This window comes from Haliotis asinina, chromosome 3 (genome assembly GCF_037392515.1).
Source record: "Haliotis asinina isolate JCU_RB_2024 chromosome 3, JCU_Hal_asi_v2, whole genome shotgun sequence".
Classification (NCBI taxonomy): domain Eukaryota; kingdom Metazoa; phylum Mollusca; class Gastropoda; order Lepetellida; family Haliotidae; genus Haliotis; species Haliotis asinina.
In genome coordinates, this window is record NC_090282.1 from 88,650,382 (window position 1) to 88,674,339 (window position 23,958).

General features: G+C 39.1%; 1 protein-coding gene across 1 annotated transcript; it reads right to left on the bottom strand.

The window, feature by feature from the left end:
* Positions 1-1,404: 1,404 nt before the first annotated feature.
* Positions 1,405-23,546, bottom strand: LOC137277193 (uncharacterized). The gene is made up of 5 exons (XM_067808869.1): positions 23,351-23,546; positions 10,759-10,804; positions 9,723-9,866; positions 3,891-4,145; positions 1,405-2,328 (listed from the first exon to the last, which is right to left on the bottom strand). Exons 1-5 carry the CDS (start codon positions 23,351-23,353, stop codon positions 2,294-2,296), a joined length of 483 nt encoding a protein of 160 aa, XP_067664970.1. The 5' UTR covers positions 23,354-23,546; the 3' UTR covers positions 1,405-2,293.
* Between the last annotated feature and the right edge of the window lie 412 nt (positions 23,547-23,958).

Sequence of the window (23,958 nt, forward strand, 5' to 3'; positions counted from 1 at the left end):
ATGTGTTGGTAATGTGAGTGATGAGTTCATTGCACCTAAAAGTTGAAAAAATATCAGATATTATAATGGTGTCCTATATCCAGGGATGCCCGCAAGTAATATACCTAGATATGAGCTCTATATAAATGTACTATAACTATTATCATAAGATGTTTCCCAGATGACATTCCTAAATGTGAACTTATCATATCATGTACTGTGAGTTTATAATGCATGCTGAAACGTGCAAATATCTAAGGGGCAGATATTTGCTGTCCTTCTTCATTTTCCGTGTACGTATTGCCACCAGAATTATCGAAGTGAAAGGAAGTCAATTTTAAACTTAACATTAAGGAATATGAGCACTAATATATGCACGTTCCTTTACAGCCAGTGAGATATGATACCGATACATGCATGTACCATTGAGTCAGTGATATATGATCACTAATACATGCATGTTCCCTAGATCCAGGAATATATGATTACTGATACATGCATGTTCCCCTAGATCCAGCAAGATGTAAGTGATACATGCACGGTTCCCTAAAGTCAATGAGATATGATTCATACATGTATGTTTCTCTGATTCAGTGAGATATATTCACTGATACATGCATGTTCATCTTACACCAGTGAGATATGATCTCTGATACATGCCTGTTCATCTTGAACCAGTGAGATATGATCACTGATACAAGCATGTTCATCTTGGTCCAGTGAGATATGATCACTGATACATGTATGTTCTTCTTGAACCAGTGAGATATTCAAAGAAATGACTCAAACAATCAAAATGCAAGCTTCATCTCAAATCATGTCATTATCATCCTTGATATCTCCACTATACCCTGGACACATCGATGGCTCAGCTTGATGAATGTATTACCTCCCTTGACTGGCTTTTCAATAGGTGTATACGCTGGGAAGTTGAGCGAACCAATCACGTATCATGTTCACTTTTGAAATTATCTAACCCATTAAATTTGGCAACACAATGATGCAGGTATTCTCTGAAAGAGGTAGAAGGAGTTCTTATAATTTTTAAAATCAGATCTGTTAATTTGTCCGTACGATTTTCCCCCAAATCTTAGTCATGCTGCGAAAAAAATATCGCAACAATTGTCTTTGTTGACACTGACGAGCTCGGATGTAACGGCGCCTTAGCTGACTGACTGCTGTGAGAATGTAAAACCAGCAAAGGGAGGTAATTGAATTATCGGGCTGTGCTGTAGATACATCAAGGGTAGCGTCAAGATTTATCGGAACGTATACTCTGGAAATATGGAAGATGTGTCATTATATTTTCGAAAGGATTTACGATTTCATTGGGAATCTATAAAGAGGTGTTTTATCAGAAACATTTCATATGTAAAATTACGATTATTGCTTTTACGTTGAAAGAAAAGGCTATTACACGCTTCATTTGGTTCCTAAAGATTTATTCACAAAATTAACTAAACAACATTGTTTGATAACATTATTTATCTGACACATCTAAAAGACTTAGTAAATGAAATATAGGATGTGGACATGCTATACATTTACATGTTATATAAATAGAGAATTGTTACCTGTCTGCGTAACATCTAGTCGTGTGATATGAATAGAGAATAGTTATCTGTTTTTGTAACAACTAATCGTGTAATATGTATAGATAATGATAAGGACAGACAGCTGACAGTTATCTGCGTGGTAAAAGACTACAGTTCAAGTTCACTGTGGAGATAATCAAGTCCACTGTAGAGATACTCACTGTAAAACGTCAACGTCGTAACATCCACTACAGGGCACATAATATCAGGACAATATTCTGAGACACAAGTGACGCTGGAAGTCACACATTGTCGTCAAACTGGTGATTATGTTTATTTCGCGTGGTCATTCTTTCAAATTTTAAGACAAAGTAGGTCTACACAGTATGATATATGTCACAATACGTTAATAGAGGTACAACATAATATCAGTTCATTGAAACATGTTTACATGGTTTGGGAAAATGTGTACAATGAAGATAGGGTAATGACGTTTATAATGTCCCCAGTATCACAAATTGGTACTTGGGATTGTGACAACCACGGCTGCCTGTTGTCCTTGATGGTCCAGTAACACCAACGTAGGAGAGAGTGGTCATATCTACCCTAATGGTAATGACAGCATAAACTGATGTGGATATTCAACTGATACATAACTGTCTTGGTTTGTGGGAGACACATGAGATAGTAGTGGTTGTCAGCATCATGGACGGAGTGGCGAGGATCTTGTCGACAATGTTCCGCTACAGGAACGAAGTATTTTTCGTGTATTGGAGATGCTATAAGCAAGGTTGGAGGCACAAGTTGACAAACTCTGAAATCACATTAAAGAGCACTTTGACAATAATAATCATTATGTAAAGACGCAAGACAGATTAAAGAGCACTGTGACAACAGTACTCATTGGTTTCCATACACAGACATTATCTGTACTCCAGTTAATGCCATAGAAAAGTCTATTTTAACATTTCTAAACATTCTCACATGTATTATATCCATACTGAAATTGATACCGGACAGTTATCGATCTCCACACCATAATACAGTCAATCTTTCCAACCAGTCATTTGGTCAAAAGACCAAAATGCTCAGTCATTTGACCAAGTTACTAAAATCTTTCAAACAGTCATTTGACCAAGTGACTAAATTGTGTTAATTTAGGAAATGACATGACACCTGCTGTTGCACCGACGATTGTTCTTTGTCTATACTTTCTTTAATTACCACAATGCGTTTGTCTGAGAGAAACCATGTGCTCTGTGTGTTTTCTTTGAAAACCACTTTGTTGGGACAACATTTTAAAAATGGCTTGCATTTGTTGGATTGACTAAAATCACTCACGCAGTCAGTCTAACTAAATCTCTCTCTTCTTAGTCGTTTCACCAAATGATTAATCGTTTTAGTAATTTTCAGTCAGTTGATCAAATGACTGGTTTGACAGATGGACTGTTAACCATACACGTTGGACACACAATTGTATTTGAAAATACACAGCACAGATCTATGCAGTAACTAAACTACAAAACTCAGACCACAGAGATAGGATAACAGAAACTGGACCACAAGGATAGGATCACAAAAACTGGACCACATAGGATCACGAAACCAGGGTCACATAGATAGAATCAAGGAGAGTCACAGGGTCACATGATAGTGGCACAGAAACAGGACCTTGGAGGCATGCAGGGTCAAGGAAACTGGTGACAGTTACATAGTCACGGAAATTGGCCCATGGTAACAGAATAACAGATTCAGGATCATGGTAAGTGATTTACAAACACAAGCTCACAGACAGACAGTAAGAGAAACAGGGAATAGGCTCATAAAGACAAGGTCGTGGGAAAAGACAGGGTAAGATAAACAGGTTCATAAACACTTGCTCAGGAAAGGCTCATAAGAGCCGTGTCATGTAAACAGACAGGGTCGAGGAAACAGGCTGATGAAGACATGGTAAAGGAAACAGGCTCATATATACCAGGTCGGGGAAACATAACTACAGTGTTGGGGAAACAGGTTCATAATGATTGGGTCAGACAAAGAGACCCTTAAATACCGGTTTGGGGAAACAGGCTGATAGAAACAGGGTCAGGTAAACAGACAGGGTGAGGGAATCTGACTCACAACGGGTCGTGGAAACAACCTTACAGAGACAGGGTTGGTGAAATAGGCAGAGTCAGAGAAACAGACAGGGTCAGGGAAACAGATAGGGTTTGGGGAGGGGGGAGGGAACAGAAACAGACATAGTCAGGGAAACAGGTTCAAACAGACAGGGTTAGCGAAACAGATTCAGATAGACAGGGTCGGGAAAACAAGGTCATAAAAACTGGCTCAGAAGAACTAGCAAAACAGTAAGACACATGGTAAACCTGTAATCACCCTCATAATCGATCTTGCCATCTCCATTGAGATCAGCGTATTTCATCATGTAGTCCAACTCTGCCTCAGACAGACATTCCCCTAGGTTGGTGAGCACTCCTTGGATCTCCTTCCTGTCTATGAACTTGTTGCCGTCCCTGTCGAACGTCTTGAAGGCTCGTAGCATCACGTCTTGGAAGTCCTCCTTGTAAGGTAAGCTTTGCTTGGTTTCCTTCATGAACACCCGGAAGTCCTCGAAGTCACACTTGCCATTGCCTACGTCGAAGGTAAAACAATAAGTGAGTTAGAGAGCTTAGTTTTATGCCGCCTTAAAAGATTTACATTCACTGTGAGATCTGAGTGAAATTTCATTAACCATCTTCCTGGATACGTGAAAGAAACGCTTGCACCCTAGTCCATCTTGAACAAAAATGTTTCATCTTACCAATATTACAGGGAAAGGGAGGATGGGCTTGTAACCTTAAAGTCAGGAAGATGGTTCATGTGATCAGATTGGTAAAGACTACCTATGAGCATTGTGCTTGTGATTCATTTACCTTTATTCAAGATGAAAAGCCACTCAACGAGTGCGATGCGAAACATCCCATAATACTCACTATAGACTGGATCCCCTGAACCATTTGGTGACTTTCTTTGCGCTACTATAGACTGAGCCGAGCTTAGGAGCAGGATGCATTCTTAGGATTTACTCGTTAAACTGAGCACTTGGCTATCAGGTCCCTTGTGGCTCAGTCAAGTGACTGCTGGGTATGATCATGGTGCAGGGCTGCACAACTCTGTACTGTAGGTTCGAAGCCGTTCGAAAAAAAGAGCCACTGAGCTCTCAGAGACGCTTGAAATCCCGTCAACGCCTGGACCTACATTATCTGCTGTCACACCGATCTCTGTGTTGACATTCTGCCATAGTTGATTCTCTCTCACACCAAGACTTTGGTGAGCTTGCTATATTGTATTTTGTGACCCACTGACTCAGATTTTGTCTGTCTTGAATTGTACCGGAAAACTGCATTGTTATATTGACTTGTGACTTTGTATACCTTGCTCTCGTTGCATAATAATACAGAAGTTGAACGTAAACGACTTGTCTCTGTTCTGTTTTGCTTGTTCACAGGGGATTTCTTAAATAGTTTGTCACGGTAAATTCTTAACTGTAACAATTTGTTGGCGACCTTGTTCTATGAGCTTATTTTTCTCATCTTCACTGACTTTGAAGATTTTCTGAGTCTTGGTTTTACTCTCCCTTCATGCGGTGGTACTTGCCGAGTTTGTCTAAAATGAGACAGAGAGAGTTTACTGAACGTGAGTGCTTGGAAACGAGACCATCGATCGTATTCAGCTTGGCTTTGGCTAGCACTTGGATCTGATAATGTTTTAAGGCTTTTTGCTGCAATCGATGTGAGATGAATTTAAGCGTGATTCCAGCCAGTCCCGACAACCTGGCTTCTTTTAACCCAAGGACGACAAGGGTGACCATGATGGTGAATAACAAGCTGACACGCCTGAGTCTCATGCGTGACCAGAGTCTGGCGTCTATCCCATCGATGGCATTGATGCCTCAATGGTACTTTTCAAGCCGATTCACTCATTCTCCTTCCACTTGGTGTTTAATGTCACTAATCTGATACAAACGAAATCCATCCACAGTTTCGCGCGTTTGAGCCACGTCGTCCATGGCTGGATACAATCCCCTTCTTGCAGTATATGTATAGTTTATGAAATTACATTTAATTGGTCCACCGATACTGCTGCCCTCTCTCCCGACTTTATCCGCCTGCGAGTTGACATTGGTCTGATGCTATATTGGTAACCGCCGCTCGGAGTTTTGTCCTTCATACGAAAAAGTTCCACCACCGCTATGTCCGTGACAATGGGATATACATGTACATTCGAAATCCGTGAACAATGTAGAGGCGACTTCAAACACTCTATATATACCTGTTTATGGAAATAATCCGATGTTGGAAGAATCTTCTGTAAAAACGTGTCAAGACAACTAGGAACACATTCGCTGCTGACTAGTGCGCATGCGCGTCTCTCACGTGACCCTTAAGGGAGGATGGTGATATGGTATTAAGTTCTCTTACACGTAGGAGACTGTTTTCATGTTGCTGCATGTCAACTACTGCCTATTTTTAACATCTAGAAGCGACAGAACGTTTTCCACATTGATAAGACATCCCTGCCAAAAGCAGTACTCAAAATGAATTTAGTAGTATAAGATGAAGCTTGGTGGATAAGAAAATACAGTGATCAGTTCTTGAGATATCGGGTTGACAAGCTGAACATGCAGGTGAACATGCTGAAATCGTCAAAGTGTTCCCGTGATCTTGAACACAAAGTGAAGGTCACCAAAATCTACTCGGCCCTGCACCTTCCGTAGATGAAGCTTGATGTCGAATGTGTAGAAAATCCAGAGAACTGTTTTTTATTTGTCTCGCTGACAAGCTTAACATGCAGCTTTTACATGCTGAAATCTTCAAAGTGTCGTCATGACAACATATGTCATATTTGGGATTTAATTTTCTTGGCAAAGAACAAATTCTAGCACTTTTTTGGTTGAGTCCCATCCGCAATTCAAACCCGCAAGTAATCGCCAGCACACAGTCAGCCGCCAAGCCCGCTCAGCAAATGGAAGTGGGACAACTGGTAGTCTAGACTGCGTACTTTGTGTACTCCTCTGATAAGTGTAAATTGGCACGGCTCCCACGGCCGAAAATTATGATTACACAATGCCATTTAGGAAGTGGTCAGATGCAACATATGTCATATCTGGAATTTCACTTCTGGAATTTGTTGCATTTGAGAGCATTCGAAGCGAATCCTGCCCCACCAACGGCATTATCATATGTAAAGCCTAATCATCGGCCACCTGAAATAATTTGGGAACGTATGGTATAAGTCAAAAGTGGGAACTACATCGGACATAATTTTTGTCAATGATGCATCAAATTGTTATGAATTTCCTCAACATGTCTACCACCAAAGTTGTTGAAAGCTTTGGATGTTGTCACCTTGATCAAACAACTTCTGAGAGTCATAACCCTCTTGGAATTCCTGACAAAACGAACACGCTTGATTGTATCTCAACAGGCTGGAGCTTTGGAATGTTGCTGGACATAATAAAAGGGAAGTTCACAGCTGGAAAGGTGAAATCATCCTATCTTCACATAGCTCTGATGAGAGTTTTTGTTACTCTGAATCTTCATGCATAGATATAAATATGAAGCAGTTGAGGCGGTCTCACTTGTCTCCGTAATTTGGTTATTGAATGATATTAAATAATCGATGTACCGGAGGCGTAAGTTAAACGTCTTGACTAAATTACACTGGTTTGATTTAGCCAACCCAAGCAGAGATTCTGATTACTATGCATAAGAAAGAGATCTACAAGGAGGGTTAGGGTTAGATCTACAGGAAGGGGAGCTCAGTCAGTGCTCATGGGGATGTCTCAAACAGTTTCTGTGAATATCTGTGAAGTCCTTCATTGATACTATTAAGGGTTATACTTGACACTCGAGCTCTGTATACTGCCACTTCTTACAGCTCTGTAAAACACATATATCTATATACGAGGAACCAAAACCTAGGGGAACCCCGTAACCTGTCTGTGAACCAGGCTTAATGCTTTCAAACATGTGAAACAGATGTAGGATTATTAACACGGGAAAACTGGACAAATTTTACCAATATTTTATAAAGGTATGTGTTATTGAAAACTGGAAATATACAGACCAACTGATCACGATCCTCGATGTTAAACCGTCAAGGGCCACAGTAATAACGAGCATCTGACTTAATCAGTGCCCAGTATCTCCAAAGCTGACAGAGCCAAGATGCAATTCACGTACATGTATCTGTCTTTACGGGTGTTTGTAGTTTACGCTGGTCAAATCATGTGTGTCCTTCGTGGCATACTCACGAAACGCGATTATCTGAGATAGCTCCAGTAGGTAAATAATACGGATGACAGTCACACATGAAGCGGTGGCTGTCTAGTGTGCCGGATATTTTATCTGTTGTATTACGTTGTGAATACTATGCAGTTTTGTAACTGTGTACAATGTAGATTGAACAAATGACCTCTGGGTTGATGTGTAGAGTATTTAACAATGTCATGACGGTGTATACTATTGAATGTGTATGGTGATTTTTGTAGTATGTATAACGAGTCTATGTTTGATGTTCACGTTCTCTGAAAACTGATTGATAGCTATAGTTGTAACGTAAACACCGTGTCGTGTAAACTCCTAGTATATTTTACTAAGGTGTTGTATCGTGTAAACTCCTAGTATATTTTACTAAGGTGTTGTGTTATGTGCGGCTCTGTATTGTCATACCCTTGCCAAGCGGGCTAATACCCTGAACACTCGATTTAATAGAGTAAGACCACCCAATCCAGCAACGCATACACGACGCCTGACGGGGATGTTGCAGACTATACAGCATATCGTTGCAGGTACAACAGTATCTCTCCACGACAGTGGTACGACAGTATCTCTGCACGACAGTGGTACAACAGTATCTCTCCAGGATAGTGGTACAACAGTACCTCTCCAGGATAGTGGTACGACAGTATCTCTCCATGATAATGGTATGACAGTGTCTCTCCGGGAGAGTGGTATGGTAGTGGTAGACGGTATCTTTCCACGTTAGAGATATGACAGTGCCTCTCTATCATAGGATACGTCAGTATCTCTCCATCATAGGATACGTCAGTATCTCTCCACGATAGTAATACGACAGTATCTCTGCATAATAGTGGTGGGAAAGATCACTCCATGATAGTGGTACAACATAATTTCTCCATGGTACTGGTATGACAGTGTCTCTGAATGATTATGGTCCAACAGTCTCTCTCCAGGATAGTGGTACGATAGTATCTCTCCAGGATAGTGGTACGATAGTATCTCTCCAGGATAGTGGTACGACAGTATCTCTCCAGGATAGTGGTACGATAGTATCTCTCCAGGATAGTGGTACGACAGTATCTCTCCAGGATAGTGGTACGATAGTATCTCTCCAGGATAGTGGTACGACAGTATCTCTCCAGGATAGTGGTACGATAGTATCTCTCCAGGATAGTGGTACGACAGTGTCTCTCCAGGATAGTGGTACGGCAGTATCTCTCCTGGATAGTGGTACGACAGTGTCTCTCCAGGATAGTGGTACGACAGTATCTCTCCTGGATAGTGGTACGATAGTATCTCTCCAGGATAGTGGTACGACAGTATCTCTCCAGGATAGTGGTACGGCAATATATCATCACGATAGTGGTACGGCAGTATCTCTCCAGGATAGTGGTACGGCAGTATCTCTCCAGGATAGTGGTACGGTAATATATCTTCACGATAGTGGTACGACAGTATCTCTCCAGGATAGTTGTACGGCAATATATCTTCACGATAGTGGTACGACAGTATATCTTCACGATAGTGGTACGGCAATATATCCGTATCAAAGTGGTACGACAGTATGTCTCCAGGATAGTGGTACGACAGTCTCTCTCCAGGATAGTGGTACGACAGTATCTCTCCAGGATAGTGGTACGACAGTGTCTCTTTATGATAGTGGTATGACAGTGTGTCTTCGCGGTGGGTTTGTGCGTGTGAATTTTGATGTGTGGGTGCAAGGCCAAAGGTGCACATGCATGTTGCCAAGCACCTGTTATTAAAATTCACTTTCGTTATTGACATTGGCGGTTAGTCGTTTTATTATATCAGTGATTTCGACTTGGTATAGTTTCTTTTGTCAGTGTACATAAATGTCTGGTTTTTTATGTCTCTCATAACTTCTGTGAATGGCGCTCTGTTTCAGTGCTCTACCCCAACTCACCATCTCTGTCCAACCTCTTTGCAGCTTCAGACACATATTCCTGTGTTGGATTGTAGTCAAGACTACGGAGCACGCTTCCAAGTTCATGGAGGGAGATGGTACCGTCGTTGTCCTTATCAAACAACTGAAAAGCGCGTCTCCATACTGAAATAAGAACAAATAGCAGACAAAACACACAAAACTATATACATGGAGGTATTGTACATTCATATCATAATTTTGTTTGAATTGTAGGACTACTGACCCTTCATGCGCAGTCCATTTGGTCTGACTGCGAGATACGATCAAGGCGAAAATCATGTTTAATCCCAGCAGCCAGCATTAAGAAACACACTAACAAGCTAGTGACATTTAGGAAGAACTGTTGACCTTCAGGTTGACCACGAGCGACAAGTCCTTGGATGGGTGATGTTGTCGTCCTTCGCGAAATCACCAGACTTTATCCATTGATATCAGTCAGTTTGTGTGTTTGCGTGTGTGTGCGTGTGCGTGCGTGCGTGCGTGCTTGCGTGCGTGTGTGTGCGGGAGTTGGGGTTGGGGGTGTATATTGATGAAATGGGGTGCCTCTCACGTGGCTATAAACTTGACCTGGTGACGATCAGACAAAAGTTTGAGTAAACAACGAAACATCAAGACAAGAATTTAAGATTCAATTTCTTTTTCGATCGTACACCGTTTGAAAGAATACGAAAATAGTCCACATATTGTTTCTCAAAACAGAAGTTGACATCCATACACAATCATCACAAGCCACCACAAAATGCCGCTCGAACACCTGGGGCTCCGTTCACGATGCAAGCCTTTTTAACAAAGGTTAATCTTAACTCCCATTCTTTATGATTGAACTAAGGTTACGTTAGTGACTTGCGATAACCTTAGTGCTTTATAAAAGGAGTCCCTGATCACTGACAACCTTGGAAAGGTGGCTTTTGTAGTTTGTGATGGAGAAACAGGTGATTCAGATCTTATTGCTGACAGGAACTGTAGGACACGTGTGTCAGTAGAATTGATTAATAAGCGTTCAAACTCATGTTACCTTCATCTTGCGCTGATTCCTCTGCCTGTCGTAACTGAGTTTCATCCTGGAACAAATAACCGCATTTAGTTACATGACATACGATCGGAATAGGACCACTGTCCATTATTTGATTCCACGTTTAAATCTTTTCCTAAAGGCATACATTGTGCAAAGCTTGTCCTTATTTTCAAGTTAGTAAAAGATGTCTGTCCTTCTTGTATTGAGGTATACCCAAATGACGTGTGACCTTGCACTGGGATATAACCCACGCACGTGTCTTTTTGTATTGATGCATAACCAAATTACATATGTCATTCTTGTTTCCAGATATAACCAAATGACGTGTGCCCTTATTTTCAAGTTAACTAATGATGTCTGTCCGTCTTTTCTTGAGGTATAACCAAATGATGCATGTCTTTCTGGTATTGAGGTATAACCAAATTATGTGTATCCTTGTTTTCAGATATAACCAAATGGCTTGGGTCTTTCTGGCGAATACCTCAATTTCGGCGCTCTCTGTGGATTTGTCAGACTTATTTCAAGGGTCAAACGAAGCCTCTGAAGCGACGTGCTTCGAATTATGCCATTCACACTCGCCACATCTACTGTATATTGCTGCGATTTGATATGTACCTTCAACAAAACCAATACGGTCAAGACAAAACAAACTGAGGCGGATCAGGAAATACGATAAGCCTCACGATCAGTTAAATGTTGACACCATCCTTCAAGACACCTACAAATATTGCTCGAAGTAGTGGACGGGAAATATGTTTTCTGCTTTGTTCATTAAAAGTAGCAACAATTATTTTCACATTACTGATTTAACCAAATTTTAACATCCTCTTAAGAAATAAAGGCGCTCACGCAGCGTGGACAATCTATTTATAGATATCAAAACGATCTACAAAATGAACATGCGGCTGTGTTCACGGTTAGAATGACGTGTGTCTTTCCTGCAATGAGGGATAACCATATGACACTGTGCCCTTTGTTGTAGATAGTGTACACATTCAACGTGCACCCTCCCTTGTAAATAGTATTCACACAGAACGTGTACCCTCCCTTGTAAATAGTGTACGCATAGAATGTGTATGCTTACTTGTAAATAGTATTCACACAGAACGTGTACCCTCCCTTGTAAATAGTGTACACATAGAACGTGTATGCTTACTTGTAAATAGTATTCACACAGAACGTGTACCCTCCCTTGTAAACAGTGTACACATAGAATGTGTATGCTTACTTGTAAATAGTATTCACACAGAACGTGTACCCTCCCTTGTAAATAGTGTACACATACAACGTGTATGCTTACTTGTAAATAGTATTCACACAGAACGTGTACCCTCCCTTGTAAATAGTGTACGCATAGAATGTGTATGCTTACTTGTAAATAGTATTCACACAGAACGTGTACCCTCCCTTGTGAATAGTGTACGCATAGAATGTGCATGCTTACTTGTAAATAGTATTCACACAGAACGTGTACCCTCCCTTGTAAATAGTGTACGCATAGAATGTGTATGCTTACTTGTAAATAGTATTCACACAGAACGTGTACCCTCCCTTGTAAATAGTGTACACATAGAACGTGTATGCTTACTTGTAAATAGTATTCACACAGAACGTGTACCCTCCCTTGTAAATAGTGTACGCATAGAACGTGTATGCTTACTTGTAAATAGTATTCACACAGAACGTGTACCCTCCCTTGTAAGTAGTATTCACACAGAACGTGTGTACGTACTTGTAAATAGTATTCACACAGAACGTGTACCCTCCCTTGTAAATAGTGTACGCATAGAATGTGTATGCTTACTTGTAAATAGTATTCACACAGAACGTGTACCCTCCCTTGTAAATAGTGTACACATAGAACGTGTATGCTTACTTGTAAATAGTATTCACACAGAACGTGTACCCTCCCTTGTAAATAGTGTACGCATAGAACGTGTATGCTTACTTGTAAATAGTATTCACACAGAACGTGTACCCTCCCTTGTAAATAGTATTCACACAGAATGTGTATGCTTACTTGTAAATAGTATTCACACAGAACGTGTACCCTCCCTTGTAAATAGTGTACGCATAGAACGTGTATGCTTACTTGTAAATAGTGTACACATAGAACGTGTATGCTTACTTGTAAATAGTATTCACACAGAACGTGTACCCTCCCTTGTAAATAGTATTCACACAGAACGTGTACCCTCCCTTGTAAATAGTGTACACATAGAACGTGTATGCTTACTTGTAAATAGTATTCACACAGAACGTGTACCCTCCCTTGTAAATAGTGTACACATAGAACGTGTATGCTTACTTGTAAATAGTATTCACACAGAACGTGTATCCGCCCTTGTAAATAGTGTACACATAGAACGTATATGATTACTTGTAAATACTATTCACACAGAACGTGTACCCTCCCTTGTAAATAGTGTACACATAGAACGTGTATGCTTACTTGTAAATAGTATTCACACAGAACGTGTACCCTCCCTTGTAAATAGTGTACACATAGAACGTGTATGCTTACTTGTAAATAGTATTCACACAGAACGTGTACCCTCCCTTGTAAATAGTGTACACATAGAACGTGTATGCTTACTTGTAAATAGTATTCACACAGAACGTGTATCCGCCCTTGTAAATAGTGTACACATAGAACGTATATGATTACTTGTAAATACTATTCACACAGAACGTGTACCCTCCCTTGTAAATAGTGTACACATAGAACGTGTATGCTTACTTGTAAATAGTATTCACACAGAACGTGTACCCTCCCTTGTAAATAGTGTACACATAGAACGTGTATGCTTACTTGTAAATAGTATTCACACAGAACGTGTACCCTCCCTTGTAAATAGTGTACGCATAGAACGTGTATGCTTACTTGTAAATAGTTTACACATAGAACGTGTATGCTTACTTGTAAATAGTATTCACACAGAACGTGTACCCTCCCTTGTAAATAGTGTACACATAGAACGTGTATGCTTACTTGTAAATAGTATTCACACAGAACGTGTACCCTCCCTTGTAAACAGTGTACACATAGAATGTGTATGCTTACTTGTAAATAGTATTCACACAGAACGTGTACCCTCCCTTGTAAATAGTGTACACATAGAACGTGTATGCTTACTTGTAAATAGTATTCACACAGAACGTGTACCCTCCCTTGTAAACAGTGTACACATAGAATGTGTATGCTTACTTGTAAATAGTATTCACACAGAACGTGTACCCTCCCTTGTAAATAGTGTACACATACAACGTGTATGCTTACTTGTAAATAGTATTCACACAGAACGTGTACCCTCCCTTGTAAATAGTGTACGCATAGAATGTGTATGCTTACTTGTAAATAGTATTCACACAGAACGTGTACCCTCCCTTGTAAATAGTGTACACATAGAACGTGTATGCTTACTTGTAAATAGTATTCACACAGAACGTGTACCCTCCCTTGTAAATAGTATTCACAGAGAACGTGTATACTTACTTGTAAATAGTATTCACACAAAACGTGTACCCTCCCTTGTAAATAGTGTACACATAGAACGTGTATGCTTACTTGTAAATAGTATTCACACAGAACGTGTACCCTCCCTTGTGAATAGTGTACGCATAGAATGTGTGTGCTTACTTGTAAATAGTATTCACACAGAACGTGTACCCTCCCTTGTGAATAGTGTGCGCATAGAATGTGTATGCTTCCTCCCTTGTAAATAGTGTACACATAGAACGTGTATGCTTACTTGTAAATAGTATTCACACAGAACGTGTATCCGCCCTTGTAAATAGTGTACACATAGAACGTATATGATTACTTGTAAATACTATTCACACAGAACGTGTACCCTCCCTTGTAAATAGTGTACACATAGAACGTGTATGCTTACTTGTAAATAGTATTCACACAGAACGTGTACCCTCCCTTGTAAATAGTGTACACATAGAACGTGTATGCTTACTTGTAAATAGTATTCACACAGAACGTGTACCCTCCCTTGTAAATAGTGTACGCATAGAACGTGTATGCTTACTTGTAAATAGTTTACACATAGAACGTGTATGCTTACTTGTAAATAGTATTCACACAGAACGTGTACCCTCCCTTGTAAATAGTGTACACATAGAACGTGTATGCTTACTTGTAAATAGTATTCACACAGAACGTGTACCCTCCCTTGTAAACAGTGTACACATAGAATGTGTATGCTTACTTGTAAATAGTATTCACACAGAACGTGTACCCTCCCTTGTAAATAGTGTACACATAGAACGTGTATGCTTACTTGTAAATAGTATTCACACAGAACGTGTACCCTCCCTTGTAAATAGTGTACGCATAGAATGTGTATGCTTACTTGTAAATAGTATTCACACAGAACGTGTACCCTCCCTTGTGAATAGTGTACGCATAGAATGTGTATGCTTACTTGTAAATAGTATTCACACAGAACGTGTACTCTCCCTTGTAAATAGTGTACGCATAGAATGTGTATGCTTACTTGTAAATAGTATTCACACAGAACGTGTACCCTCCCTTGTAAATAGTGTACACATAGAACGTGTATGCTTACTTGTAAATAGTATTCACACAGAACGTGTACCCTCCCTTGTAAATAGTATTTACAGAGAACGTGTATACTTACTTGTAAATAGTATTCACACAGAACGTGTACCCTCCCTTGTAAATAGTGTACACATAGAACGTGTATGCTTACTTGTAAATAGTATTCACACAGAACGTGTACCCTCCCTTGTGAATAGTGTACGCATAGAATGTGTGTGCTTACTTGTAAATAGTATTCACACAGAACGTGTACCCTCCCTTGTGAATAGTGTGCGCATAGAATGTGTATGCTTACTTGTAAATAGTATTCACACAGAACGTGTACCCTCCCTTGTAAATAGTGTACGCATAGAACGTGTATGCTTACTTGTAAATAGTATTCACACAGAACGTGTACCCTCCCTTGTAAATAGTATTCACACAGAACGTGTATGCTTACTTGTAAATAGTATTCACACAGAACGTGTACCCTCCCTTGTAAATAGTGTACGCATAGAACGTGTATGCTTACTTGTAAATAGTGTACACATAGAACGTGTATGCTTACTTGTAAATAGTATTCACACAGAACGTGTACCCTCCCTTGTAAATAGTGTACACATAGAACGTGTACCCTCCCTTGTAAATAGTGTACACATAGAACGTGTATCCTTCCTTGTAAATAGTATTCACACAGAACGTGTACCCTCCCTTGTAAATAGTGTACACATAGAACGTGTATGCTTACTTGTAAATAGTATTCACACACACTGCAAAAATGACTTGGTTTCCACGCGGAATCCAGTTGGTTTCCATTCCCTGAAACTCACTAACTGAGTTTCCAACTAGATTCCATTTTGGAATCTGTGATTGTGGAATTCTGTAAATGGAAACCAAAATGAAACTAAGTTCGGGGGTTTCTTGTTGGTTTCCATATCTGGAATTTGCAATTCTCACATCTCACTAAATGGAAACCAACATAAAAGCAGAAAATGTGGTTTCATGTTGGTTTCCATTGGGCTGTTTTGAACTAAGTAACATAAAATGGGTTGTCATCCTGACATCCAGTTGGTATCCATTCAGTGAAACTGGGTGACCTAGTTTCCAAATAGAATCCATAATGGATACTCTAAGCTCTGGTGATGGAAACTGACACGAAGCTATGGTCATGTGTTGGTTTCCATTCCTGACAACAAAAGTAAATTGTTGACGCATGATTCGGTGGATATCACAATATTAAATGTGGCTTCAAACTAATGATACAAACGATACACTTTGTTCCTTCACATTCTTGTTTATTCATGGTGTAATGAAGCATCATATTCCAACTACCATGCACACAAACTTCACAATAACCGTACTAAACATATAAATGGTGAAAGGACGAATGGCTATAAATGACCTTTGTCCAGCTATGTGCGCGAGATTGGGATGAATGAGGCAAGTCCAGGTTTCGGTTGTCTGCTTTCTCCAATTAAGGATCAGACGCTTTCTTTATCTGAAAAGAAATAATAAAACTCTGATATCTATATACAAGAATAAAAGGTGAGTTGACTCTGCATAGGAACATTGCTTAAACTTTTATTATATATTAATTATAATTTATTGGATCATTGAGTTGTGTACGGGCTTGTATTCCTTTCAGTAAATATATTGTATAAAAATAAGTAAAATTAAAACCACTTTAGCAATAGCAGTAGTTCAGATATATATTATTAATTAAAAGGTAAATGATGCAATATATAAAAAACAGGCTATAGACTGCCAACTCCTAGGAATGTGAAAGAGTATAAGCATTTAGGAAGATTAGTATAAGTCATTAAAACAATTGTCAGTTCGGTACTTACATGATTAATATCCAGAATATACGTGAATTATACAATAAACTGAGGCAGTGCGTAAAGTTTAGCATTAAAAGCATTTATAGTTGTAATACTTTGACACTGAGTTCAAATACTTGACAATTAATCAGTGTCAGGTCATTAGTGTGTCGGGGTTCGAGTGTCGGCTTCATTGGGGCAGTCCCCACTTAACAGGTTCTATTATCAAAATTAGCTAGCTGTAAAAACAATGGAACTTACCTGAGTCAGGTGTTGACAGACGAAACCGGAAGTAATGACTCGGTAATCCATGGGCACGCGAAGTCGTGACATTTTATAAAAGCAACAGTTTAATGTACTGAAGTGGTCGTTTTCAGTCTTTGTCTTAAAATCACATCGTAATTGGGTCAGAGAAGGATTTCATGCCTGCCAATCGAAAAAGGATCAGGTATTTGTTATTACCCACAATGCCCCAACGCACACTTGCCGCCATTTTGTCACTTGATCCCAAGTTGTTTTGAGACGACTATTTTGAAAGCAGTTCTCAACCGGTATGTCCAGTAACGACAACAAGGAAGTCAACACAATGCAGTATTCCTACGTTTGCCCGTGTTATCTGATTCAAGAGACTGGCAATGAGATTTACAATAGAAGCTTTGGAGATTCGGTTACGTGAAAAATTGAGAACAGCAGCAGTCGTCGATCGCAGCGGGAGAAAAGGAACATTCCACGATCTGGTCAGGTACAGTGTTATTTTCTTGAAATAAGCAATAGCACATGTTATTCGTAATGTTTAACGTAAATAAGTAACTACCACAATACATATGAAAGTTTAGACTTGATGAACCTCTGTAAACAAATGCGTGTTGAATTCTTAGCAAGAGAGATGGCTTCCTTCACACAGTTAATTCAAGAACTCAATATTACTGTGATTTGGATCAGCTCACACACGATTAAAATGGTTCATTGTGTTAATGAATGAAAAATTATCGTTGCAAGAAGAAAATAAATCACAAATATCTCTAGTCTATTATTGCTAATGTGCTTGTTACGACTCACAGTAACTTCAAACGTATTTATAAATACGAATATTTATTTAAGAAATCCTTTTCATATTGCTTTTGATATTTGCACCTTTGAAAACAATGTAGTTGGGGATAGAGTGTCATTTTGCATTTATCGGTTAGTGATTCTCTGACCAGATTTGGTGCATTGTTTGAGTGAAATTTCAAAAATGAAATTTCACAATGTTTTCAAACTAATGTTGAATATGTTTATATCATTGATTTATGAGATAATTTAGGTTTGCCATCTGATGTAAGTAGTGTTATGCTTATCATATCAAGATTTAACGAACCCTGAATGAAGAATTGTAGATTGTGTTAGGCCCACAGAAAAGGTTGCGAAGAGTTTTTGATATAAAGAATATATGGGTATACAATGATGGATTGCCAACCCAAAATAGTATATGAATTTGTTGACCTGGATTCTTTTCATCTAGCATAATCTACACTTTGCAAATTGATATTTATTCTTTTTATTCGACACTTTATTGTTATCAAGAGTGCAATATGACAAGTTCCTGTTTTTTAATCGATGCATTTCTACGTTTCCAGCTTAAAGGAGGGCGGTGTTGGAAATTCTGAAGAAGGCAGCCAGGACCAACTCATTTTGACATATAAAAGGTATGTATAACCTGAACCGTCCAGTACATAATGTACATACAACATAACCAAATAATGTAAATCCTAGGAATCAGTAAAAATGAATGGCACAGTCACTATTGTTGTAACCTCCAACTGGAAACATGTTTCACTTATAGTTATGCATCATGCACATGTCTCTTTTCAGATGGGTTTGGATGAACAAGATGGATCTCTTAAGAAGGTGTGGGGAAAGCAGAGGCCCACGGCTTGTACGCAAAGAACGGCAAAAAGTTCAGAGTAAGTAAACGTATTCTAGTCATTGTACATCTTGCACAGATTAAAAATTTAAAGGAATCCTTTAAAATATCAAGTTAATTTGGATTCAAGGAATTTCAAAATGAACACTGTTGAAAAAGTGCAATTTATCCTTTGAAAGTTACAGCTTAAAAAGTTTTAAATAGCACATATTATGTTGCAGTGTATGCTTGTGACCCCATATTCATAGCTTGTCTGCCTGAATGACTGCATATTATTGGTTAAGAAAATATGTCTTTTCACAATAACGGATAAGTCCTAGTTCTATACACCTAATGTGCATTGTAAGTAACATTCAGAAAATAAATTATGGCTTTCAAAGGAGAATTTTTCATGTCTCTGCACTCTCATATATCAATAGGCTGTTCTGGGATTGAAACTTTTGATGCCAAATGCTCATTTTATACTTTTTGAGCTCTTCGCTTTTTGGACATGGGGTTCAGTGTATTTCACCTCAAGCAATGTTTGACAGTTTTCTTTTCTCTAGCCATGGATATCGTTGACGAATCATTGTTTGTACTGGTAGTTTGTTTTTCAAATTTCAGAAGCTGGAAAGCAGGAAGGTTGTGAAACGATTGATTGGCCGGAGGAGAAGAAGCACACAGTTCTTCCTCTCTTGGGGAATGAGCTAACATTTTTCAAACTAGGAAGCCAAGTGATATGGGCTGATCTACATTGATGTGTTCAAGCAAAATATTCTGTACTCACTGCTAATTATTCCCTTGCTTTTGTTTCATTTACTAACTTGAATATTCCGAATATTATCTGTGTACAAACAAATTGTTGAATATAAATAAACTTTTAATGAATTTGTGTTTTATTCTGTTATTTGCCATCCTGGAGCCTTTTACCATTATGCAATTGTATAAAATACCTGATTTGCTACATGTGAGACAACCTGTTTTCCGGAGGACCGGGTAAAGGGCCGACACGAGCAAGTTTCAGTTCATGGAAACTAGGTATTAAACTAGGTTGGAAACTACAACACGGAAACCAGGTTGAAACCTACAGTAAACTCACACATGGAAACCAGGTTGAAACCTACAATAAACTCATACATGGAAACCAGGTTGAAACCTACAATAAACTCACACATGGAAACCAGGTTGAAACCTACAATAAACTCACACATGGAAACCAGGTTGAAACCTACAATAAACTCGTACATGGAAACCAGGTTGAAACCTACAATAAACTCGTACATGGAAACCAACTGGATCCCGCTTGGAGGAGTGGGTAATGAAACGAACTGGAAACCATCCTGAAATGGTGCAGTTTCAGTTGCATGGAAACCACAATGAAACTGTAGGAAACTCCCTGGAAACCAACTGGAAATGTTGGTTTCCATGGCGTTTCTTCTTGGTTTCAGTGTTCCGGAAACCAGCTTATTTTTGCTGTGACAGAACGTGTACCCTCCCTTGTAAATAGTGTACACATAGAACGTGCATGCTTACTTGAAAATAATAAACACATTAAACGTGTATCTACCCTTGTCAATAGTGTACACACAGAACGTGAACCTACCCTTGTAAATAGTGTACACATTCAACGTGTACCGACGAGTACAAATAGTATTCACACAGAACGTGCACTTTCTTTTGTAAATAGTGTACACACTGAACGTGCACCGTCCCTTGTAAATAGTGTACACATAGAACGTACATCCTCCCTAGTAAATAGTGTACACACTAAACGTGTATCCTCCCTTGTAAAAAGTGTACACAGAGAAAGTGTATCCTTACTTGTAAACAGTGTACACATACAACATCCACCCTCCCTTGTAAATAATGTACACATTGAACGTGCCCTACCCTTTGTAAATAGTGAAGACATTGAACGTGCACCATGCCTTTTAAATAGTGTACACATAGAACGTGTATGCTTACTTGTAAATAGTATTCACACAGAACGTGTACCCTCCCTTGTAAATAGTGTACACATAGAACGTGTATGCTTACTTGTAAATAGTATTCACACAGAACGTGTACCCTCCCTTGTAAATAGTGTACACATAGAACGTGTATGCTTACTTGTAAATAGTATTCACACAGAACGTGTACCCTCCCTTGTAAATAGTGTACACATAGAACGTGTATGCTTACTTGTAAATAGTATTCTCACAGAACGTGTATCCTCCCTTGTAAATAGTGTACACATAGAACGTGTATGCTTACTTGTAAATAGTATTCACACAGAACGTGTACCCTCCCTTGTAAATAGTATTCACACAGAACGTTTACCCTCCCTTGTAAATAGTGTACACATAGAACGTGTATGCTTACTTGTAAATAGTATTCACACAGAACGTGTACCCTCCCTTGTAAATAGTGTACACATAGAACGTGTATGCTTACTTGTAAATAGTATTCACACAGAACGTGTACCCTCCCTTGTAAATAGTATTCACACAGAACGTGTACCCTCCCTTGTAAATAGTGTACACATAGAACGTGTATGCTTACTTGTAAATAGTATTCACACCGAACGTGTACCCTCCCTTGTAAATAGTGTACACATAGAACGTGTATGCTTACTTGTAAATAGTATTCACACAGAACGTGTACCCTCCCTTGTAAATAATGTACACATAGAACGTGTAAGCTTACTTGTAAATAGTATTCACACAGAACGTGTACCCTCCCTTGTAAATAATGTACACATAGAACGTGTATGCTTACTTGTAAATAGTATTCACACAGAACGTGTACCCTCCCTTGTAAATAGTGTACACATAGAACGTGTACGCTTACTTGTAAATAGTATTCACACAGAACGTGTACCCTCCCTTGTAAATAGTGTACACATAGAACGTGTATGCTTACTTGTAAATAGTATTCACACAGAACGTGTACCCTCCCTTGTAAATAATGTACACATAGAACGTGTATGCTTACTTGTAAATAGTATTCACACAGAACGTGTACCCTCCCTTGTAAATAATGTACACATAGAACGTGTATGCTTACTTGTAAATAGTATTCACACAGAACGTGTACCCTCCCTTGTAAATAATGTACACGAGGTCTCTCCTCCCTTGCAGTATACACATAGAATGTGTATCTTCCCTTATATTATGCACACAGAACATGCTCTTCCCTTGTAAATTGTATACACGCAGAACATGTATCCTACACACATAGAACGTGTTCCATTCCTTGTAAATAATATACACATAGAACTTGTACCCTTTACATATAGAACGTGTACCCTATACACATAGCACCTCCCTTGCACATAGTATACACAATAGAACATGCACCCTTCCTCGTAAATAATATACACACAGACCTTGTATCCTCACTGTTATATAGTATTGACATGGAATGTGTATCCTCCCTTGTAAATAGTATACAGATACACTGTGTATATCCTGACTTGTAAAATAGTATACACATAGAACATGTACCCTTTCTTTTAAATAGTATTGACATAGATCGTGTATCCTCCCTTGTAAATAGTATACACATACACCGTGTATATCCTGACTTGTAAAATAGTATACACATAGAACATGTACCCTTTCTTTTAAATAGTATTGACATAGATCGTGTATCCTCCCTTGTAAATAGTATACACATACACCGTGTATATCCTGACTTGTAAAATAGTATACACATAGAACATGTACCCTTTCTTTTAAATAGTATTGACATAGATCGTGTATCCTCCCTTGTAAATAGTATACACATACACCGTGTATATCCTCCCTTGTAAATAGTATACACATAGAACATGTACGCTTCCTCGTAACTAGTATGCACACAGAACTATAGTTGACTTGTAAATAGTATGCACATAGTACATGTACCCTCCCTTGTAACTATGTAAATCAACATTGCCTACTCTCGTCTTTGTAACTTGGCTCCCTCAGTGTTAAAGTGATTCTACAGCGGGTCAATTAGATCAATACATTCCGGTGTGTCTCTACCCTGACAGACAGGTGCGTGTTTCCACATGTCTTGCACGGACGGTCTCTTTACCAACCAGTGTTTTAAACGTCTCACTGCCGGCGAAGATCTAGATATGTGTGCAGTTTGCAAACATAGCAATTGGTAACATAAGGTTCATAAGTTGATCACTTTCTGGATAAAAACAGATACATGAGTTATAAAACAGAAGCACCGTTATAAAACAGAAATATCGAATCCAAATAGAGCTTGGTTCTTGATATTGTTTCTTCTATCATGATGAACATCACATGGAAGCAGTGATAATACAGCCACAACCGCAGATAATCGAGGGGAAAATATTCCACTTACCATGTCTGAGTCTTTCACCACGGCTGATCGATGTGTGCTCACCTACGCGTGGATATTCCCTCGTGTTTACCATGCGTGGTCATGTCAGCAAGCATTCATCCGCCTCACAATAGCGATCCGGCCTTCACCTTGACTCCGGACTTGTTGCCATGTTGCGAGCTACCAGTTTGACCCAGTACTGTTGTGGTTGTGGCTTAGTGGGACATCCGGGACTGTACCTATATGTCATGGAATTATAATAGTCGGGGAAATACAAGTTACACGCGAGTGGATTAAATACGGGTATGTGTCAATATACACGTAAATTACAGAAATGTAGACATGCCTGTATCTAATGAAATCAAATGAAATATGTGCTGTCATATACCGGTCTGCCATGACGATATAAGGAGGGTCTGTCGTGATACACTTATAAATTATTAGTCATGACAACATACGTAATGGTATGTGTTGATATAATTGTGTGCCAGGAGAGTATACGGAAATGTCTGTGTGTAGGTGTACTGGTTTTCCTTGATAGTATATGGTAAGTATACTCGAGTGAAGAATAGTGTACGGAAATGTGTTTGTAGATGTACTGATTTGCCAGGATAGTATATGGAAAGGGG

Bases quoted from the DNA above. Each gene is read 5' to 3' on its own strand.
- LOC137277193 (XM_067808869.1), bottom strand. The intron at 4,146-9,722 runs GTGAGTTGGGGT...CCTTCGACGTAG, and splicing joins AAAGAGGTTGGACAGAGATG to GCAATGGCAAGTGTGACTTC. The intron at 2,329-3,890 runs GTGATTACAGGT...ATGTGATTTCAG, and splicing joins TGGCAAGATCGATTATGAGG to AGTTTGTCAACTTGTGCCTC.